Raw genomic sequence first — 20,522 nt, 5'->3', positions numbered from 1 at the left:
TTTTCAGCCGAGCCCAATGAGATTTGAACATTAGTCACATGGCTAAAATAAAGATCCTTATCCACTGTGTGAATTGAGCCTTAAGTGTGGTGCTGCTAAAATGAACTACAATTCCCATCATGCAATAGGTATGAACGTGGGCGGGTATGTGGCCAATCTATGATAGGCGGGCACACACCTGGAGTCTGCGGACCTGTCCCTCAAATGTTAGAAGCAAATGATGACGTCAGCCCGGGAGTCTGAGACTGCCTGGTCCTTCCACTACAACGAGCGGCAATGTATTTACAAAGGAACTACACTGGGGACGTGACAGGACCGGGGGGCAGTGGAAAGGGCAAGCATAGCGGCCATTGGTCTCGTGACACCAATGTGGAGAATGATCCCTCGCTGACCTGGATTAATCACTGACTGTATGATATGAACTATTGTAGATGGAATACAATGTGTGGCCGAAGTTCAGCTTTACACATCATTTATTCTGTAATAATGAAATAAATAAAAAACTTTGTGTCACGAAGAACCTCGCTAATAATTCATCGCATTTTATATCGGCATTTGTGAAATGAAGTCAGGCGGAATGTCACGTTCATATACTTAGGAAAGCTGGTCAAATCTCATTTCCTATAGAAAAGATTTCTGGAAAATGAAGAGAAAACGAGAAGATTTTTATAAATAAGATAATTTTTCTTTATTCATTTCACGGTGTTCTGATCTCAACTTCAGCTACTGGGCAAGTTGTCCACCACTGAACGCAACATAGAGAAATGAGCAGTGTTCTGCCATCTTGTATGCTCCAAAGCAGAAAAACAACTAAAATCATCTCCCTATATATAAAAAAAACAATAAGTTACACTTAAAAAATGAGATCCATCTAGAGAATGTAATCATATTAACAACAGCTAAAGGCAGCACATGAAAGTCAGCTGTTCTGTACTCCAGATCTGCATCAAACCCCCCAAACTTCAAACCATTCAAGAAACCATGGGACTAGCAAAGGACAATGTGGAGTGGTGGAGCGCGTGCACACGTGGACATTATAGTCCTGGCATAGCAGAAATGGACTTTGCAGCCGTTCTAATCCTTCTTTACTTGGCCTCTAATACATTGGGGGGTAAAAGAAGGATTACAATCAAAGTTCTGGATAGAGTAGTGAAGGGGGATGGGTGAACTTTAACAATCTGACCGGCATGAAGTGGAACTACGGGCAAAATCAAACATGACATATGATGGGGTGTGTTACTGGAAATAATGCAGCGTTCTGTCTGATTCCCCCCTGCTGGGTTCATGGCATGGACAGACGGCATCAATGTCATTTCTTCCCATAGTGCCACTTGATATCTTTTTGCTATTGATGGTCACACACACACACTATGACTGTATAGGTGAACATCTGTAAATCCTTCCCATCTCACTTTCTTATAGATAACCATTTTTCACTTGGCTATCCAAGGCTTCTCACTCAAAACAAAATTTGGAGGACTATAGTGGAGGACAGATCTAGAAGAAATGGCGCACTATAGTGGAGGACAGATCTAGAAGAAATGGCGCACTATAGTGGAGGACAGATCTAGAAGAAATGGCGCACTATAGTGGAGGACAGATCTAGAAGAAATGGCGCACTATACTGGAGGACAGATCTAGAAGAAATGGCGCACTATACTGGAGGACAGATCTCGAAGAAATGGCGCACTATACTGGAGGACAGATCTAGAAGAAATGGCGCACTATAGTGGAGGACAGATCTAGAAGAAATGGCGCACTATAGTGGAGGACAGATCTAGAAGAAATGGCGCACTATACTGGAGGACAGATCTAGAAGAAATGGCGCACTATACTGGAGGACAGATCTAGAAGAAATGGCGCACTATACTGGAGGACAGATCTAGAAGAAATGGCGCACTATAGTGGAGGACAGATCTAGAAGAAATGGCGCACTATACTGGAGGACAGATCTAGAAGAAATGGCGCACTATACTGGAGGACAGATCTAGAAGAAATGGCGCACTATACTGGAGGACAGAGATCAATATCACACTAAGAAAACTAAAGCTTTTCTTTTCCTCTTCTTGTTAGAATCAGATGTGTGTAAACAAAGGTAAGATTTACAGAGATTGGAACCTAGCGCCCTCCGGATGTCACATTTGGGACAATTTAGAACTTTAAACTAGGGACACTAGTCTAGCTAGTATCAGTATTGGTGCAGAGTATGGGACTACTCCGGTACTTACCTCCAATACCGGAACTTCTGGTCAGAGGGAGAACTCCCACTGACTGCAAGTGCCAAGGGAGCATGGAGCGGGCTTCCTTTCTAATCAGGGAGGCAGACAGTGATTTATGACCCGCCCCCCTGATTTGCTAGGTAGCCTGGCATCCTAACCAATCAGAAAGCCGAGCGGCATGTAATGACCCACCTCCCTGATTGGTCAGGAAGCCACGCTACCTAGCAACAAGTGACGCTGGCTTCCTAGCCAATCAGGGAGGCAGGTCATGATGTGCCGCACGGCTTCCTGATTGGCTAGGAAGCTGGCTTCACCTATTGCTAGGCAGCCTGGCATCTTGACCATGATTCATCAGCAATGGATTTACATAAATTCTAAATATCAGCTTCCTCTGTGTCTGGAGGACAGATACTCTCTCTCTCTCGGCAGAAATTAAAGCTCAGTAAATGTTTTGTCTTCCAAAGCAGATGAAATGCAGACTAGAGACTATCCATGGATGTTAGTAGGGCCTTTCACCATGAACAGGTTTTCCCATTAAGCTGGAAGGGGGTCTTTCCAAGACATAACGGGTCTGACAGAATACAGCAAGTGGTGTTACTTCGAGCATTCTGGTGAGAACGGCCCCATAGCTGCACAATTCTTCAGGCTGATCGTCATTCCTAGATCAATGTCCATGCAGGTATGAGGAAAATATGTTTCTTATGCTCCTTACATCATCCCAGAGTCTAATCTCAAGCATATCATTTTTAACACACAATCCAATTGCTCCTGCTGTGGCCAAATACGACATTTAACCCGAGAACCTGGAATATTTCAGGTTTCATTGTGTGAGTAAAAAGCTGAAGAAGACACATCTTGTTGACCAACTCCTGGATAAAGTGCCTCTATAGAAAGGTGGAGCCTCAGATTAAATCTATCACAAAGTCTCTGATGGAAACCTTCCTCCCCTATCAGACGGGTGATCTGATCAGGTCCATCTATCAGGTTTTTCAGGCGGATCCATTGGAAGCCCAATGTTAGTCTATGGTCAGCCGGATCTCAATGGCTATGTGTCCATTTACATACAATTACCTGTCTAGGTCCAGAAATCTAATTGGAACAAGTTATATTTTGGCAGACCTGATCATGATGGTTCGAAGGCAATCTGATGTAACCAGACACATTCCACTTATATCTGAATCACCATAGACCAACATGGGTCCAGTAAGCTCAGGATATTCCTCCCTCCTTGTAAAGATGAAGGAAAAAAATTGATGTCCAATGGATAACAGTGACATCCATTGTGAAATGCAGCTAACAGGCGCCTATGTGGAAGGGGCCTTCATTTCCTAAGCGTGATCAGACTTTAGTGTGAGAGGTGAGTGTGTTGTGAGAATTGTGTAATGCATTTTACATGCGCCACTAAAAATGCACAACACACAGCTGTTCTTGGCCCAAACAGATATGAGTCTGGGGAACAAGGAAACTGATCCACTGCCAGTGATACCACATAAGACTATCAGCGTGAACTATTCCCTTCAGCCAGTGTTACCAAAACCGGTCTCAGTCCCACCATCACTACAGACTCTGCCCGGAACCTGAAATACACACAGAAAAAGTCATCAGGGCCTCAGTAATGCAGTTTAGCTACCTGTGTAGACAACCACAAAATACAAGCTGCTGGCCAAATTTGAGCACTTCTTTGGGAAACTTGGCCTTGTGTATGCACTCCAATAGATAAACTACCAGCACTCTTCAATCCTTTGCACGTCCTCTAAGTGCTATCAATCTACATGGGTTAAATCTCAGGGGAAAAGTCAGAAGGCATGTCAACATCACTCAGAAATAAAAGTCTTGTGTAATCTATAAATAATAGTCTGGTATATCGCGGAGTATCCGCCGCGGTCAGTGAAGCTGAAAGAATTGCCGTGGGTGTGATGCATTCATGCAGGAAGGAGTCCAATGTGTGAAGTGAATGAGTTCAGGTAGCATGAAGGTAGATATATCCACTGCAGCTTTAGCAGCACAGGAGCTGACGACCGAGCAACTTTGCCCATATCTTCTTATGCCTTGTACTTCTCCTTTCCATCCTCACTAATCACACAGATATGCTGAAACACAGGACATAAGTGTTACATAGTTACATAGTATTTGAGGTTGAATAAAGACATTAGTCCATCAAGTCCAACCTATTAGGATCAATGTTAGGTGTTAATCTGCGTGAAAACCATAAACCATACTGGAATCAGTCCCATCCCAAGGTCTACAGTGCTGCAAGATATTTCTACTCCCCCTTTGCCTATAAGGCAGTGAAAAGGATGCAGTGCTTGAACGGTCTGCCTACTCACATGCACCAAGATGATTGCAAACATCACATTGTAAAATATATCCCCCGGACTGCCACTGCTACCGTGTTTCCCCGAAAGTAAGACATCCCCCGAAAATAAGTCCTAGCGCTATCTTCGGGGATGTCTGTAATATAAGACCTACCCCGAAAATAAGACCTAGCGCTATCTTCGGGGATGTCTGTAATATAAGACCTACCCCGAAAATAAGACCTAGCGCTATCTTCGGGGATGTCTGTAATATAAGACCTACCCCGAAAATAAGACCTAGCGCTATCTTCGGGGATGTCTGTAATATAAGACCTACCCCGAAAATAAGACCTAGCGCTATCTTCGGGGATGTCTGTAATATAAGACCTACCCCGAAAATAAGACCTAGTTCGGGGTAGGTCTTATATTACAGACATCCCCGAAGATAGCGCTAGGACTTATTTTCGGGGGATGTCTTACTTTCGGGGAAACACGGTAACAAATGTAACTATATTCTCATACTAAAAATCATCACACCATTAAAATGTTCTAAAATCACACAGGGGCCCCATGTATCTTCATACAAGAACAAACACTATAGGGAAGATCAGCTGTGAAGAAACAGATAGAAAACAGGAAGAGGTCATTTCAGCACAGAGTTTCATGTAGTTGCATCTATTTATGGACCCGACCCAAACATGTAAAACAGAAGTCACAGAGGTAGACTAGAAATCAATACGCACTGTGCACACACTTACATTCAAATCTCTAAAATATTCATTGTAGTCTAGAGCGTAGCCCACAACAAACTTGTCTGGAACTTCAAATCCTACAACTGAAAAAGTGAGAAAGTTAATACAATAAAACTAGGTGAACATTTCCCTCTTATGTCCATTTGGTGAAATATTGTTTATTATGTGCACCCACCGATAAACGATCACTCCATATCGGCAGGTTCAAGGCTAGTGCACGCCAACACAATGCGCAACAGAGCACTTTGCAGTAAAAATGGTCAGCTGACCCAAATCTCATTGGTAGATGTTGAAAAGGTAAATCACCTCATGTGTCTGTGAAGGCTCTCATTATCCAGGTCATAGTGTAGCTAGTTGTAGAGGTCACAGACAACTAGACCTGTTCTGTAATGTTGAAGATGGATCACAACTTATCCAAGAAAGTCGCTCAGCTCCAAGTGTCTCGAAGTGTCAGGAACTCAACATTACAAAACACGCTGAATGCGAGTTCCAAGGTCTGAACAACTACTGCAGCCACTAATAGGGTCCCCGCTCTGCTTATTGTATTCATTATGAGGAACGCAAAAACAGAAGTGAGAAGACAACATTCTTAGGTGGAGAGCAGAGCCAGGAATGAACACTGAGATCTCTCTTATGGAGTCCCTAAGAGGTACATCCAGAGGCTCCACCTACAGCTAAACTACTACCTCAGGGTGTAAAGACCCCGGACATTCATTTTACCATTCAATGTAGTACTTCAAAAAGTGAACATCCCGAAATGAAACCTGCAGAACTTCCTTCCAATGCATCCCAGGCTATCCTGCTGGTGAATTGGGTGCCATTAAAAACTATGTTTTCACATGCAGTTTGCCTGAGAAATGTGAGAAATCCAGCAAAGTGTGACAATGAGGACCATGCAAATGTGCAATTCATCGGTCAGCTTCTTGTAGAATACGGCTCCTCAGTGAGGACACCGGCTCCTACCGTGTTTCCCCGATGGGGGAAACACGGTAGTTCTGGACTTAACGTATTTTTTTTAGATTGGGATAGAGTGAGGAGGGGTTGGAACCTCTAATCTCAGGTTTGTATTGGTGTCTGTGTCCCCGGTAGGAAGATTCACTCTCTCCAATTGTCCTGATCACCGGGAATGAAAGCGAGGGCAAATCCCAGAACAGGAATAGAGAGGAAATCTTTTAGATTAAGAGGAGATTGCCCTCACATTGAGAAGATAACCTCTTATTTCCTGTTAGGTCTACAAGGCAGGAAGTAAAGGAAAATCTCCCTACTGAGACACCGATGACAAAAACCAAACCACGGACAGCAGTTTTAAGCCTCTCCGACCCTATCCAGGACAAAGTTTTCATTTTTGCTATACTTTAAGAAACATTGCCTGGCTTTATGCCAAACCATGCGTCTCCTACTGGATTCTTCACACAACTACACAGAATAGCAAACCCACATTACACCATTTTGCTAAAAAACTACATTATCAGGCAAAATCACTGGAGGGCTGAAGACATGATCTTAAGGTATGTACTGTATGTCTTGTGGACAATAGGTGCCCACTGCATGAACTTAACTACTCACTCGTCAGTCACCTGAACAAGTTTAGGAGTCCATCTTGCCCACTATGTTGAATTGCCATCTCTTATCTACGGCCAGTTGTAGGCCTCATGCATATTGGTTTTGTGTACATTTGAACTACATTTCTTTGCCACACAAATCAAAGTGAATATAAAAGCTGCTCAATGCAACCTTAGTGGTAAGCAGGATGCAACTCCATGAGCAACTGGTAGGAGAGTCAAAGTAACTTCAAGGTACCTGAAAACATACTGCATCCGACTAACGTGACTGATGACCGACAGCTTATGTGCGGTGGCCAAAAAAAAAGGTAATAATCACCAAAACATTCACCATACAAGAACTTCTGTAAACATGATAATCAAACCTGAATTCTCATCAATAGCATGGCATGTAGAACTACTTACAATCAGGTCTATAGCCGACACTCCGGGGAGTTCTTTTCACAAGCAAACTGTAGGGGGGAAAAAATAAAACTGTTAAATAGAAAGCAGGGAAAACCAGCTCCCACTACTGATAGATACAATGTGATCAGATGTCAGTACTGTCTGCGAAAGGCAACATGATATGAGAGAACAAAGGATCAATTTACAATTATCCTCATGTCTAGATATTACTAATCTTATAGGGAAACTTTCTGTGTGTGTAAATTCTATAAACTGATGTTTAATATCTTTTTTATTATTTGTACAAAGAAACATTCAATTCCATGCAAGCATGATGTGTCACTTGTAAACCACGGGGAGATTTTTATTATCAAAGGCCAGCGGTGACTGTGTGTGTAATCTGGCCTCCTCGTATTTGCAGCCATTGCTATTTTCCCAGTAGTAAACAAGTGGTCTCAGCACCCGCTGCATGCAAGTGGTAAATATGACATGTGCATGTAAGTGGTAAATATGACGCGTGCATGTAAGTGGTAAATATGACGCGTGCATGTAAGTGGTAAATATGACGCGTGCATGTAAGTGGTAAATATGACATGTGCATGTAAGTGGTAAATATGACATGTGCATGTAAGTGGTAAATATGACATGTGCATGTAAGTGGTAAATATGACATGTGCATGTAAGTGGTAAATATGACATGTGCATGTAAGTGGTAAATATGACATGTGCATGTAAGTGGTAAATATGACATGTGCATGTAAGTGGTAAATATGACATGTGCATGTAAGTGGTAAATATGACATGTGCATGTAAGTGGTAAATATGACATGTGCATGTAAGTGGTAAATATGACATGTGCATGTAAGTGGTAAATATGACATGTGCATGTTTCTTATTTAATCGAACTAAAAAATAAGCTAAACCTTAAAAAAATCCTCAAAATGAATAAAAATATGCAAAAACATTATACATTGCATCAAGGTTCACACCTTTTCATCCTGATGTGTGCTTTAAGTTGCACATTACATGCATTGCGTCAATGCAGCCCATTCATTTGAACGGACAAAAATCTGCACCTACACCTTACACTACTTTGTGCCGAAAAAGTCTGGCACCACAACAACTGATGCATGGAATGTGTGTTGTGGTAGTGAGCAATGAAGCCACACATAGGTGTGAAGGGGCCCCTATAGGCATTGCAGTGGCCAAAACATACGTTTTTTTTCTGTTAGAGAAGGCCAAGGAGGAAACCTCTACTGATCTAAACATGGAGGCTGCCATTGCTACCTCTCATTCTGCAAATGGTAGTTTCCTGGCTGCTATGTGTACCCCCTTGCTTCAATAGTTGGGGTCTAGTATCTGAAATAAATGCTCATGTTTGTTCCAGGTCAATGACTGAACACTTCCTGCACCCAGTTGGTCAGTGTACTAGCCAGAAACGTCTTAGGCTCCATTTACATGGGGACTTATGTTGCGTCTGGGATTCCTGCAGCAAGAACCTATGGATTCCTGCGAAAGGAATCTTAGGTGTCCCTGTTTAGATGAGTCAGCTATACCCATTGCAATTAATGAGAGGGTGGCAGCGGCCGCATCTGTCAGTGGCAGTCTGCATGTAAATGTACAATTACACGTGGTTTGGAAAAGAGGATTGTTGCTGGACGCAGGATTGATGTATCCAAGGAAACTCCATCCCAAAACGCATGCAATAGTATGATTACACGCGGGCGGCCACTGTCACCCTGTTACTTCAATGGGTACAGCGACAGCATCTGAACAGGGACACCTGAGATTCCTGCCACAGAAATCCCAGAATGCCCCTTGTAAATGTAACCTATAGAAAGAAATCTTAAAGAAAGGCCTGGCAATGGCACCCCCCATGTGTTTGTAATGAAAAGCTTGCTTGGAAATGCACTGCCTATCATTGAAATGTATCTTTATCCTAATCATACTAGGTTGTCTGGAATCCTGGGCTGGAAACCTGCCTGCAACATATTTGCACACACTTGCAGCAAACGTATCATAAAATGAATGACGTTTCACCTCATACAGGCACACACCTTAGGGCTGGCCTAAACTGGCATAGCACTACTTGTGACTGCTGGAGACCGCAGAACAGATCATAGAAAGGGCCGGTTAGTCATTTTATTCAGTCAACCAACTACACTGTCCCTCTGTACACACGTCTTGTAAATCCCTTTTTATGTTGTTACATTAAAAACAGAGCTGCCGAACACCAGGAGCAACATAATGTACCTATACCATAAAATGTAATAACAACCCCCCCTAATCCCAAATAATTGGTTTTATGTATAACCAAGTGTAAGGCACAGAAGGACATTTATAACATTTGCGCAGGCTAAATACTGAACTTTATACACAACTTTTATTACCTTCGAAAGTAAAAAAAGTGTACAACTGTATGTTATAAATAGAAAACCAAATACACCAAAACGTTGCTGATTTGTAGCTTGCATAAGTACAATAAATGCCCCATAGACTCTATATATTGTGACTGTTACCTGGCTACTTTGACCATCTTGGGATTGTACTTCTGCAGCATAGCAAGTAAAGTCTTCATTGTCTTCCCTGTATCAATGATATCCTGTGGAATCGCAGAGCAGAAATATCTTTTAATACATCAGGATCACTGCCAGCATTAAGTATAGAAGACTCTGCAAAACCTCTTATTAGTGACAATTGAGATATATATATATATATATAATTTTTTCACATTTTTTTATTTATTTCATATACAATATTGTAAGGAAGCAATAAAACTTGCGGATACTTACCTTCACCATGCTCCACTCACTGCTTAGTTTGCTCACCAGAACCCTTGGAAATACTAAGTACTTCCAGGTATGGTGATGCATGTGGCCCTCTCCTATTTTTCCCCACTATGGTCCGCTAAATGGCCATTCACCAGGCACAAGCACTGTTTTGTGAGAGCGCAAGGAAGGACATGAGCCTCGAGTAACCTCCAACACAGGCCGACATTGAACTAACACAGGGCTTTCTACTCAGGGCTCTGTTGCTCAACAAAAGTGGGAGAGATGCATGTGGAAGGTAAGTATCAGCAGGAGGTGGTGGGCTATAAGAACAACCTGTCACTTTGCCCTGATTTTACATTCTTGACTGAATGAAAGCCATGCTTTTATTGTAAAATTTAAAATAATAGTAAAGATAAAGAAGATAATGTAGAGAAAGGAAACATTCATGTAAAAAGAAGAGACTGTATTTTATTACTCACTGCAGACATGCAGACTACATTCCATAAGAATTGTGCATTTTAAGCTGGCCATACACCTATAGATTATCTGCAGATTTTCTATGGTCAGATGGAAAAAGTGTAACAGATTCCTTCATCTACGCTAAACTGTATGGATGGAGGAATCTCTCGCTGGACCAAGCTTCAGTATCTTGCTAGTCGGCCCCGCTGGCTGTCAAAATACCTGAACAATCTGATTGGATGCAGGCATTGTTCAGGTATTTTGGCAGCCAGCGGGGCCGACTAGCAAGATACTGAAGCTTGGCCCAGTGGGAGCTTCCCCCACCCACACAGCTTAGCGTAGATGGAGGAATGTGTTGCACTTTTTCCATCTGACCATAGGCTGGTAAAAACAAATCTATAGGTGTATGGCCAGCTTTAGAATGGTTCACTCAGTTATAATATCCACGCAGTTAAGTCTCCCTGAAAGAAAAATCCGACAGGCTGCTACGGGCAGTATAGACTGGTTGAAACAATCCCACTCTCCGGTACAAAACCGTAAACTAATTACAGATAAATCAATGAAGCAGTAAAATGAACTTGATTATTCACTCACCTCAACAATTAAAACATTCTGCAAAAAAAGAAAAAACATGAATAACGCATTCATTCAACAAACACCAATCAAAATGATCTAGTTGTAAATATGCATCAAATTAAATGTTACCTTGGGCCCTATATAGAATATTGTGCAAAGGTTTTAGTTACGTTTGCCATAAAGTGAGGATGCTTTCAAATGTAATGCAACAAATAGATTTTATCAACCAAGAAAAAGGATTTTGAAGACATATGGTCCAGTACATTGTTCCACAATTATATCAAACAAATGATAATGACCAACAAGGTAACAGGCAAGTTCAAATACAAATTATTAAAACAAAACCAGCTGTATAGCAGGAATTAATCTACAAGAGGAAAAGCCCAAAGGTGAGGTTGCTGAAGACAGTTCAACATAAAAGAACCTTACACAATGACCAGACTGAACATAAGACACAAGTTGGTCTGATCAATGGGGTCTCCCACAGGCATAAATGTCAGGGAGGACAGGGTTTCCATGTGTGTCATCCAAGCCGTTCTGCAGAAGTACAAAGAAACAGCAACTGCTGTTGGCCAAGGAAACTTAGTGCAGCCGGGAAGACACATCATGCTGAAATCCCTTCACATTCATAAGATATCCAGGGGCACCATCAGCTCAGGCTTGGCAGAAACTAGTGGGGATCTGGTACACTCATCTACAGTCCTGAGAAGTCTGGACAGAAGTCTTCTTAATAAAAAAAAAAAACAGCTAAAAAACAATACCTCTGATGTGGAAACAAGGCCAAGCAACTCGCCTATGCACAAGAACTGGGGCAGAAAAAAGGGCAGCAGGTGATCTGGACTGATGAACCCAAATATGAAATATCTGGCTGTGACAGAAGGCAGCTTGTTCACTGAAGCCCTGGAGAGCTGTACAAGGATGAGGGTCTGCAGCCAACAGTGATGCATGTTAGGGGTTCCTTGCAGGTCTGAGGCTGCATTTCTGTACATGGAATTGAGAAATGAATTGTTTCCTTAATGCTGAAAAGCAAAGGCAGATACTGGGCCCTGGATTCTAACATCTCTGAAGAAGAGACACAACAGAGACAACCTAAATGCACAAGAGCTGTGGTTAGTTCTCCTAGATGTTTGGAACAACCTACCTGCTGCGGTCCTTAAAAAAAACAAAAAAAGCTGTACTTACATTTGATGTTGTTTTAAGAGGCAAAGATTGGACGCACCAAATCCTCATTTGATTTAGGTTTATGCACGTATCTAGTTTGTTCATTGATGATTAAAAACAGTTAATTGCATTATTTTTGAAAGCATCCTCACCCAACAGAATAAAGAAGTGTCACCTCTCCCGAGTTGTAATAAATTCCCGGATTGCTTCACAATACCACAAAATCAATCCTCCTGTTTCTGCCGGATAGTGTAGCTCTTGCTGTACTTCCAGCCTGCTCTGGATATGAAATCTGCTGGTCTCAGACTGACGCAATACTGTTTTATCATCCCCTCCTCTCCCCTTGGCCATTCACAGAACACCATGTATTCTATGGAAGGTTCATATAGTATACAGTGTTCTGGGAATGGCCAAGTACTATTCGGCAGAATACAAGTATTTTGTTGATTATATGGTACTGTGAAGCGATCCCGGCATTTATTATTTCAGGAGAGGTAACATTTCTGTACACATCAGGATTTAAGAAACAAATAAAAATATCTGTGCCAATTTTCCACCTTAGGGCCTCATCCACACACAACGCAAGAGCAAAATTGTATATATGCGTACATCCGCGTATGTGCGTGCACTATATGCAATCCCAGACTGCATCATTTGTATTAGAAATTTTAATGAACTGTACGCGTGTACGTATACGTGCGCAAACAGGCGTATATGCGCCTAAAATACGCAGAAATACGCTGCCCGGACGCATCTCAGTGCCATTGTTTTTGCGCATTTTTACGCTAGGCAAATATACGGCTCCATACGCACCTATGCGTATGGAGCCATTTATTTGCATATCCTACAATACGTGCGTACGCGCATATATACGCACGTGTATGTGCGGCAGTGTGAATGAGGCCTAAAGGAAAGAATCTGACACCCTTCTGAAAATGTTATTTGCCTGGTTGTCTCTGGCTTCAATATTTTCTGAATCATTGACCTGCAATAAGCATGCAGAATTAAATCCATCTGCACACTTGTTCGATAAGGGACTCAAATGACACCCAGAAACCAGTACTTTCAGGAAGGGAAGTATGCAATGGCAATCTCCATACATCCCTATTACATACTTCCTTCAAAACGTAGGGAGCCCCTGTGCTAGGGAGAAGAATAGGCTGCTCACAGTAACCACTGTGCTGCAGAATACAAACCTTGCCTGTCAATGTGGAAAGATCATCTCCTCCTATAACTTTTATGTCACCCGTGGACTGATCATTCTAGAAGAGAAAAAACAGCAATGCCAACACACACCATTAGACAATAATTAAATATGCAGCAAAATAAAGCTCCTTTTACAGGATAACAATATATAACCATATGTTTCACAACACATATTTATAATTGAAATATGTACTATGATAATATAAAGATTGCAGTCCATGATCTGGACATGGATTACAAGCTGAACATATACAAAGCGAGTTGGGCTGTTGTTAACTATTCACCTGCACTGCTTATTCTATACTTCATATAAGCCTGCAGAATGACTAAACTGCACTCATAGCAGGAGTCCACTGCTGAGAGGTGTGTATGTCTTCCAGAGCAGCACCATACTTTGGTAGAACAGTGATCAGAGGTTTCAGCTTGGTGACACTGCATTCACGAAGCAAACATTGTACAGCAGAAATTCAGCATACAGCGCTGATGGAAAAGTGTGTTCCTTCAGGGGACACCAGAGATTTCAAACAGTGACTATCACTTCTCGCAACCCAACCCCAGGGCTAAGAAAATGGAATATGATGGGTTAAACCTACACCAAGCACAGATGGAATTCAGTAGTAAAATGTTCACAGTATCTAACTCTAGAGGGTCCAACCCTGTCTCTCATATTCCTATTATATTCTTTTACCTTGACTCCATCCTTTCTAACAAAAATCAGGAAGCTTGTTATGAGTTCACTACAACCCCAAACTAATCTCTAGTAACCAGATTCATATCGCTTGTCTCAAGTAGCCTGTTGGTCTTGCTAACTAATGACCTCTCACACAGACTGCAAGGAAATTTAATGCGGGTCCTTTGGTTTAATGTGTTTTTTTCTTATCTTAGAAGGTATATCTGCAGGCATACTAGTTTACTCTGATTTCAATGGGAACTCTATACTTAGAAAAGCCACTCTTTAATTAAACCTCCCAACCCCCCGAGTGCAGCCTGCTTGCTTCCTCCCTGCTCCAGCCAGCTTCTCTGTGTGGCCCTGAGAGTCACTGTAAAGTCTTTGCAGAGAAAATGTCCCTGCCAGGCCCTCTTACTGTACACAAGATCCAGAGACCCATCCATTTCTATTGATGAGCCACCCCCCTGGCAGCCCCCAAACATTGAGCAGGGTATGGGTCATCAATTGCAATGAATGGGGCATCAGCACACAGCACTGTAGGAAAAGGGCACGGCTGGGATGTTTTCCTTGCAAAGACTGTGTGGTGCCAGACAGGGCCGTACAGTAAAGATCGCGGGAGCAAGGTATGCATTTTACAACAAGATACAGTTGTCCTTTAGGATCTAGAACATTATTAATAATAGCATTTCTGTCATCATAAAATGGGGGGAGCTTTAGGTAATCAAATGAAAATGGTACAAAGAAGCAATTTTACAACCAGCCATATACATTTCCTGTTTAGGCCGAGGAAACACAAATAACTGAGGCATGCTAATAGTAAGCGCTTTTTATTTGGCGTGTATGATGTGTTTCCTGTTTCAGGGGGTAGGAGACTATCTCTCAGATGCTGTCCTGGAAGATGACTTAAGGAAAAATAATGGAATTATACTTTTTTTCAGGAGTCAGAATTTTACAATGGAAGTTATGTAATATTCACTCCTCTCTGCTACTATTATATGTAAGTGGTCAGGTTACTAAAAAATGCTTGAAAATGAAAGATAACCGTATTCTTTGTAAATGATTTCTGAACATGATGACATTCAGGTGTTGGTAAAAAATTCTCACATTACGCAACCTCCATTTTAAAATTCTTTAACCTTTTTTATGAATTACAATGACTAATTCTTTTTTACATGGATCAACCTGTAACTTATTCCCAGTTGTACTCAAGCCTGCTGCTGCTGCTGCTTTCTTACTACACTTACAATAAAACAAGTAGGATTGCTATTTATTTTGTAGTCACTAGGTGGCAGTAATCAGCCAAAAGAATAAACTTACACAGTAACTTTTCAGCCTAATGAAGTCTACTGTCATAGGGATTGACCGGTCGCTGTTTCGATTCAGTGCCTTGATGTAGTCCAGTAGATCAGCAAAAAACTTGTATCCGCCTTTCAGGACACAAAGAGCGACTATATGATGACCTCCCATGTCCTTCATGATGTCTCGCGCTAACCGTTCTGTCCTGCACCAAAAGAGAAAATAATTCCAGAAATGTACATTGTTCTAGTGCTTATAGGTACATTGGAGACTAGCACAAGTAAAACAAAGCACTCCATAGTAATGGGAGCCGTTATCAATTTAGTGCCCGTTTACAACTCCTTTTTACCGCATCTACAACTGCATGTAAAGCACATGGAGAGCTCGGATATTAGAAGCGAGTTTTCTGCACTTTACACAGAGCCGGAAAATGCAGAGACAATGTAAGAGAATTGTAGCACCCCACCTCCCCCATTCCATTCCAAATCTAAGTGCTGCCTTAATGCAACCCATTAACACAAAATACTGCATGCCAACATGTGTGGTAATGTACCCCCAGGCACCACTGTATTAAGTATAGTTTATATATAAAGTGATCACATGAGATTAGATTCAATTCTATTTTCTTTTTATTCTTCTATTGCTCTGTAGCACTCCCTCTTCATCATCAGGGTCACAGTCTGGGACTGACAACCTCTTCGGTTCATCCAAGTCATCTGTCAGTTCCAGGCCCACAGTCACATGATCTTGTCACATGGGGTGTGCAGTAAGTAGACTGAAGTGAAGAAAATAAAGCAAACAGCAGCTGCTGCTTCTGTGAGGAAAACCCAGTCCAAATGGCCGCTGCCGTTTGTTTATCCCGTTCTCCGTGGTGGTCAAGTCAGGCTCTGGCATCAATAAAGAAGTCATGAGTTGCACACAAAGTTCTGGCCGACCACGTGTTGGGCACCAGGGGTGTAGGAGATATATCCTTGGTATATTGATCTTATAGCATCAAGCCGTTTAAAAACAGCCTCCGATCTTATTTTTTAATGCAAGACTATATATCATTTATTGCTATAAAAAAGGCAAGAAATTTTTTTTTTTTTTTTTTCAAAGCAAAACTTTAATACAACCTACTATGGCAGCAGAGTTTATTTATACTTATTCCTCGTATTCCCATCAGTGCAGTTAATTATGTGCCAGGCATACAACGTGAATAACAATCCAAAAATCAGCTCAACAAAATAGCCTGATTTACACACAATGATCCCAAATCCTCTATTGTGAAAAGAGAACGAGTGGAAGGAGCTGCAAGAGATTGTACCAAAATAGAAGCTTCTGATGGGTTGTTCTCTACCAACTGAAGAACAATCCAGTCACGTCCGGGTCTTTGTAATAATCTCAAACTCCTCTCATAAAGTGGATGTAAAACTAACTGGATGGCATTTGGTGTGCTGAAGCACAGTGCATCATAAAAAACTATAATAAAACGATATCATAAAATGCTTGCTTTCACCTTTCATTGCATCTCCCGCCAACATTCATACACCCCATCAATGGCTACAACAGTGGATCATGCCATCATATTGTCTATTAAAACAACCACATGTAGTTTCCACAAGGGAGCACAAATGGCAGAGCGAGAAAAAGCGATGTCCCGCTGTAATGGGGTGTCCTTCATTAGTGGAATCACCAAGTATTATTGTAACAACATCTGCAATTTTTTTAAATATTGAAAATGTCTTTTGAAAGGTTTTAGTGATCAGGTTTCCATATAAGAGTCCTATTTCTCATGGATTGTCATCTGTCCACTATTCTTTCCTTCTCAGCAGATGCTTACTCTAGACTGGTCTTCTTTAACCTAACCAAACACATTACAATTTGACTGGCCAATCTTCTTTAACTTTACCAACAACTACAGAGGATTGTTTAACCTGACCCCCACACTGATTATCCAGAGACTGCACACTCAGATTGTACGGTGTGCAGCCAGTTTAACTGAAAGTATGCTCTCATTTCATCAGGTTAAAGCACGGAATAGAGGGGCACATAGATAAACTGGTTTATGTTATAGTAGGTGAAAAGGCCATTTACTTTACTCCTTTGGCGAGTTTCAGCATGATGCCACCGCCACCACCACCACCACCACAGGATGTCATCTTGTGTATAGGGGCCTCCAATGTGGCACTGACAGCGCCAAACATACACACTTAATATCTACAGGGTTATTCACAAAAGGGGGAAGAGTTTGGAGAAGGCAGGCGAAGGGAACAATCTAGGACAAGATAAAGGATTTGGAAAAATTCTCCAGTTCAGCTCACTTTCCAGTTCAGCTATGTTGTCCTAGATTGTTCACTTCCCCTGCCTCCTCCAAACACTTCACCCTGTAGTGAATAACCCTGTAAATATATGACAGAACACTGCTGGAGATCTCGAACATATTAGGAGACAGAGACTGCGGACATGCCAACAGGTGTGGTTGGACACTGAAGACACATTGCAGGAGACTGACAAAGATCAACAACATCATAGGTTCTTTTCAAATAAATGCTCCTGCCATTGACTACTAGGGTCTGTAAAGGGCCGCACAGCATTTGACAAAGGGCCACATGTGGTCTTCAGGCCACAGTTTGGTCACGAGGACCCTACAATAACTGCAGTTAGAGGAAGAGGGGGGTGGGGGCACTATCAGATGTCAATGCTGGAGAGATGCAGAAACTATTAATTTGGTGCAAACCTGGACATTCCATTTCTTACTAAAGACAAACTGCCAAATACACCATTAGGAATACATGTTCAGGAGCTTTTTTGTTACCTGATGAAGGATTTATATTCCTGTCCTTCTAGTCATGATGTTTACACGGCCCAGATAGACCGCACAGTCAACCTGGTGAACAGGCTATTCTCTTCTACAGTTAGAACAATACAGACAAATGTTTCTATTGCCGGACACTTGCCTGGCTACTAGTCCTGTCCCTCCCTCTCTCAGTGTTGGTGCTCTGTACAGAGGATTACAAGAGGCTTGTAGCAAGTTAAAATCATAGATCTGTGAATGTGAACATAGCCCCATCCAGAAGAAAAACAAAAAAATCAAACCAAATTCTTGATCCGCAAGAAGCTCTCCTCCCAGCAGGGCTCAGTATTATGTTGAAGGCAGGAAGAAGGGAAGGAATGTGTGCACAGTCCTCCAGGGATTAAGAAGAAAATTCCATTTCCAGATAAACACAGAAATTATTCATTTCTGTGAGTCAGTACACCTGTATTACTAAGGGAGGGAACCTGAAAGGCATTTCTCCTCCCTATAGGGCACGGAGTACTGAATATCTGTCATGAAGCCATTACATGAACTGCCATATACTGCACATGGTAATGAAGCATACGAGTCTACTACAGATAGTGCACCAGTCATGGCACACAAAGACATAATGGCCATCACAAGGGAAGGTTTTTGTACCGCTTTTCTAAGCCAGACGTAATGCAGACAGGAAGCCTGGCCATTAAAGGTCCATAAACAACTGCATGTTAGCCTGAGGGGGTCATGAATGTAATCTAACAGGAAATAACCGGAGGGATAGTAAAATGAATGAGCAGAGGCGGCTCTTTAATTAGGCAAATTAGGCGGTCGCCTTAGGCCTCACGCTCCCGAGGGCCTCGTGGCCACCTAATTTGCCCTGCCGTCACATTACCTCACAGCCAGGTAACGTCATGAGCTCTTAGCCCTGTCGCTGTCAAACGGAGACTCTCCGTTTGACAGCGACAGGGCTGAGAGCTTATCTGTTTCCTCTGTCCGTCCATTCGGCCAGTGGTCTTCTGGAGCTCCGCCCACCAGCCACTGGGAAGCCATCTTAGCCCTGCTACCCTGGTGAGACCCCCTCAGAGCCCTGGTGATTCCCCAGAGAGCCTTGGTGAGACCCCACAAAGCCATTGTGAGACCCCATGCAGCCCTGGCGAGACCCTATGGAGCCCTGGTGCTTGCGAGACCCCACATCGCCCTGGTGAGACCAGGGCTCTGTGGGGTTTTGCCAGGGGACTGTGGGGTCTCACCAGGGGACTGTGGGGTCTAACAAGGCTGGTTAGATCCCACAGAGCCCTGGTGAGACCCCTGCTTCCCTGGTGAGACCCCCCACAGAGCCCTGGTGAGACCCCCACAGAGCCCTGGTGAGACCCCCACAGGAGCACTGGGACCAGGGCTCTGAGGGGTCTAATCAGGCTGGCGAGACCCGACAAAGCCATGGTGGGAGCCCTGGGGAGACCCTACGGAGCCCTGGTGCTGGTGAGACCCCACATCATCCTGGGGAGACCCCACATCACCCTGGGGAGACCAGGGCTCTGTGGGTCTAACAAGGCTGGTTAGACCCCACAGCGCCCTGGTGAGACCTCACAGAGTCCTGCTACCCTTGCGAGGCCCCCTCAAAGCCCTGGAGAGACCCCACAGAGCCTTGGTTTAACCAGGGCTCTGTGGGGTCTCACCAGGGCTCTTTGGGGTCTCCCTTGGGCTCTGTAGGGTCTCGCCAGCACTGGTTAAACCCCACAGAGCCTTGGTGAGACCCAGCAAAGCCCCGGGGAGACCATATAGAGCCCTGTGGTATCTCACCAGGGCTCTGTGGGGTTTAACCAAGCTGGTTAGACCCCACAGAGCCCTGGTGAGACCCTACAGAGCCCTGGTTTAACCAAGGATCTGCGGGGTCTCAACAGGGCTCTCTGGTTGTCCCACCAGCCTGGTTAAACCCCACAGGGCCCTGGTTAAAGTAGGGCTCTGTGTGTTCTCGCTATTCCTGGTTAAACCCCACAGAGCCCTTGTGTTGGTGAGACCCTACAGGTTTAACCAGGGCTCTGTAGGGTCCCACCAGGGCTCTTTGGGGTCTCACCAGGGCTCTGAGGGGTATAATCAGGCTGGTGAGATCCCTCGGAGCCCTAGTTTAACCAGGGCTTTGTGGGGGTCTCACCAGGGCTCTGTGGGGGTCTCACCAGGGCTCTGTGGGGGTCTAACCAGGCTGATGAGACCCCACAGAGCCCTGGTGAGACCCTACAGAGACCTGGGTTATTCAGGGCTCTGTGGGTTCTCACCAGCCTGGTTAAACCCAACAGAACCCTGGTGAGACCCCACAGGCCTGAGCGGGGGCCTCATGTTTAGGTTTCGCCTAAGGCCTCGCAAACTCTAGAGCCGCCTCTGTGAATGAGGTCTTTACA

General features: G+C 43.3%; 1 protein-coding gene across 1 annotated transcript in view; it reads right to left on the bottom strand.

The window, feature by feature from the left end:
- Positions 1–4,027: 4,027 nt before the first annotated feature.
- The window catches only part of HPRT1 (hypoxanthine phosphoribosyltransferase 1), a 31,228-nt gene continuing 14,733 nt past the window's right edge, over positions 4,028–20,522 (bottom strand). The window contains exons 3-9 of the mRNA XM_018565398.1: positions 15,372–15,555; positions 13,375–13,440; positions 11,036–11,053; positions 9,731–9,813; positions 7,233–7,279; positions 5,272–5,348; positions 4,028–4,309 (exon numbers count right to left, since the gene is read on the bottom strand). Coding sequence (XP_018420900.1) covers positions 4,262–4,309; positions 5,272–5,348; positions 7,233–7,279; positions 9,731–9,813; positions 11,036–11,053; positions 13,375–13,440; positions 15,372–15,555 — 523 coding nt within the window. The 3' untranslated portion in view covers positions 4,028–4,261. The remainder of the gene's footprint in view (positions 4,310–5,271; positions 5,349–7,232; positions 7,280–9,730; positions 9,814–11,035; positions 11,054–13,374; positions 13,441–15,371; positions 15,556–20,522) is intronic.

The sequence above is a fragment of the Nanorana parkeri genome, unplaced genomic scaffold, assembly GCF_000935625.1.
Source record: "Nanorana parkeri isolate BGI_ZX_2015 unplaced genomic scaffold, ASM93562v1 scaffold841, whole genome shotgun sequence".
Classification (NCBI taxonomy): Eukaryota; Metazoa; Chordata; class Amphibia; order Anura; family Dicroglossidae; genus Nanorana; species Nanorana parkeri.
The sequence above is the reverse complement of the archived record's forward strand: the minus strand, read 5'-3'. Positions and strand labels throughout refer to the sequence as shown.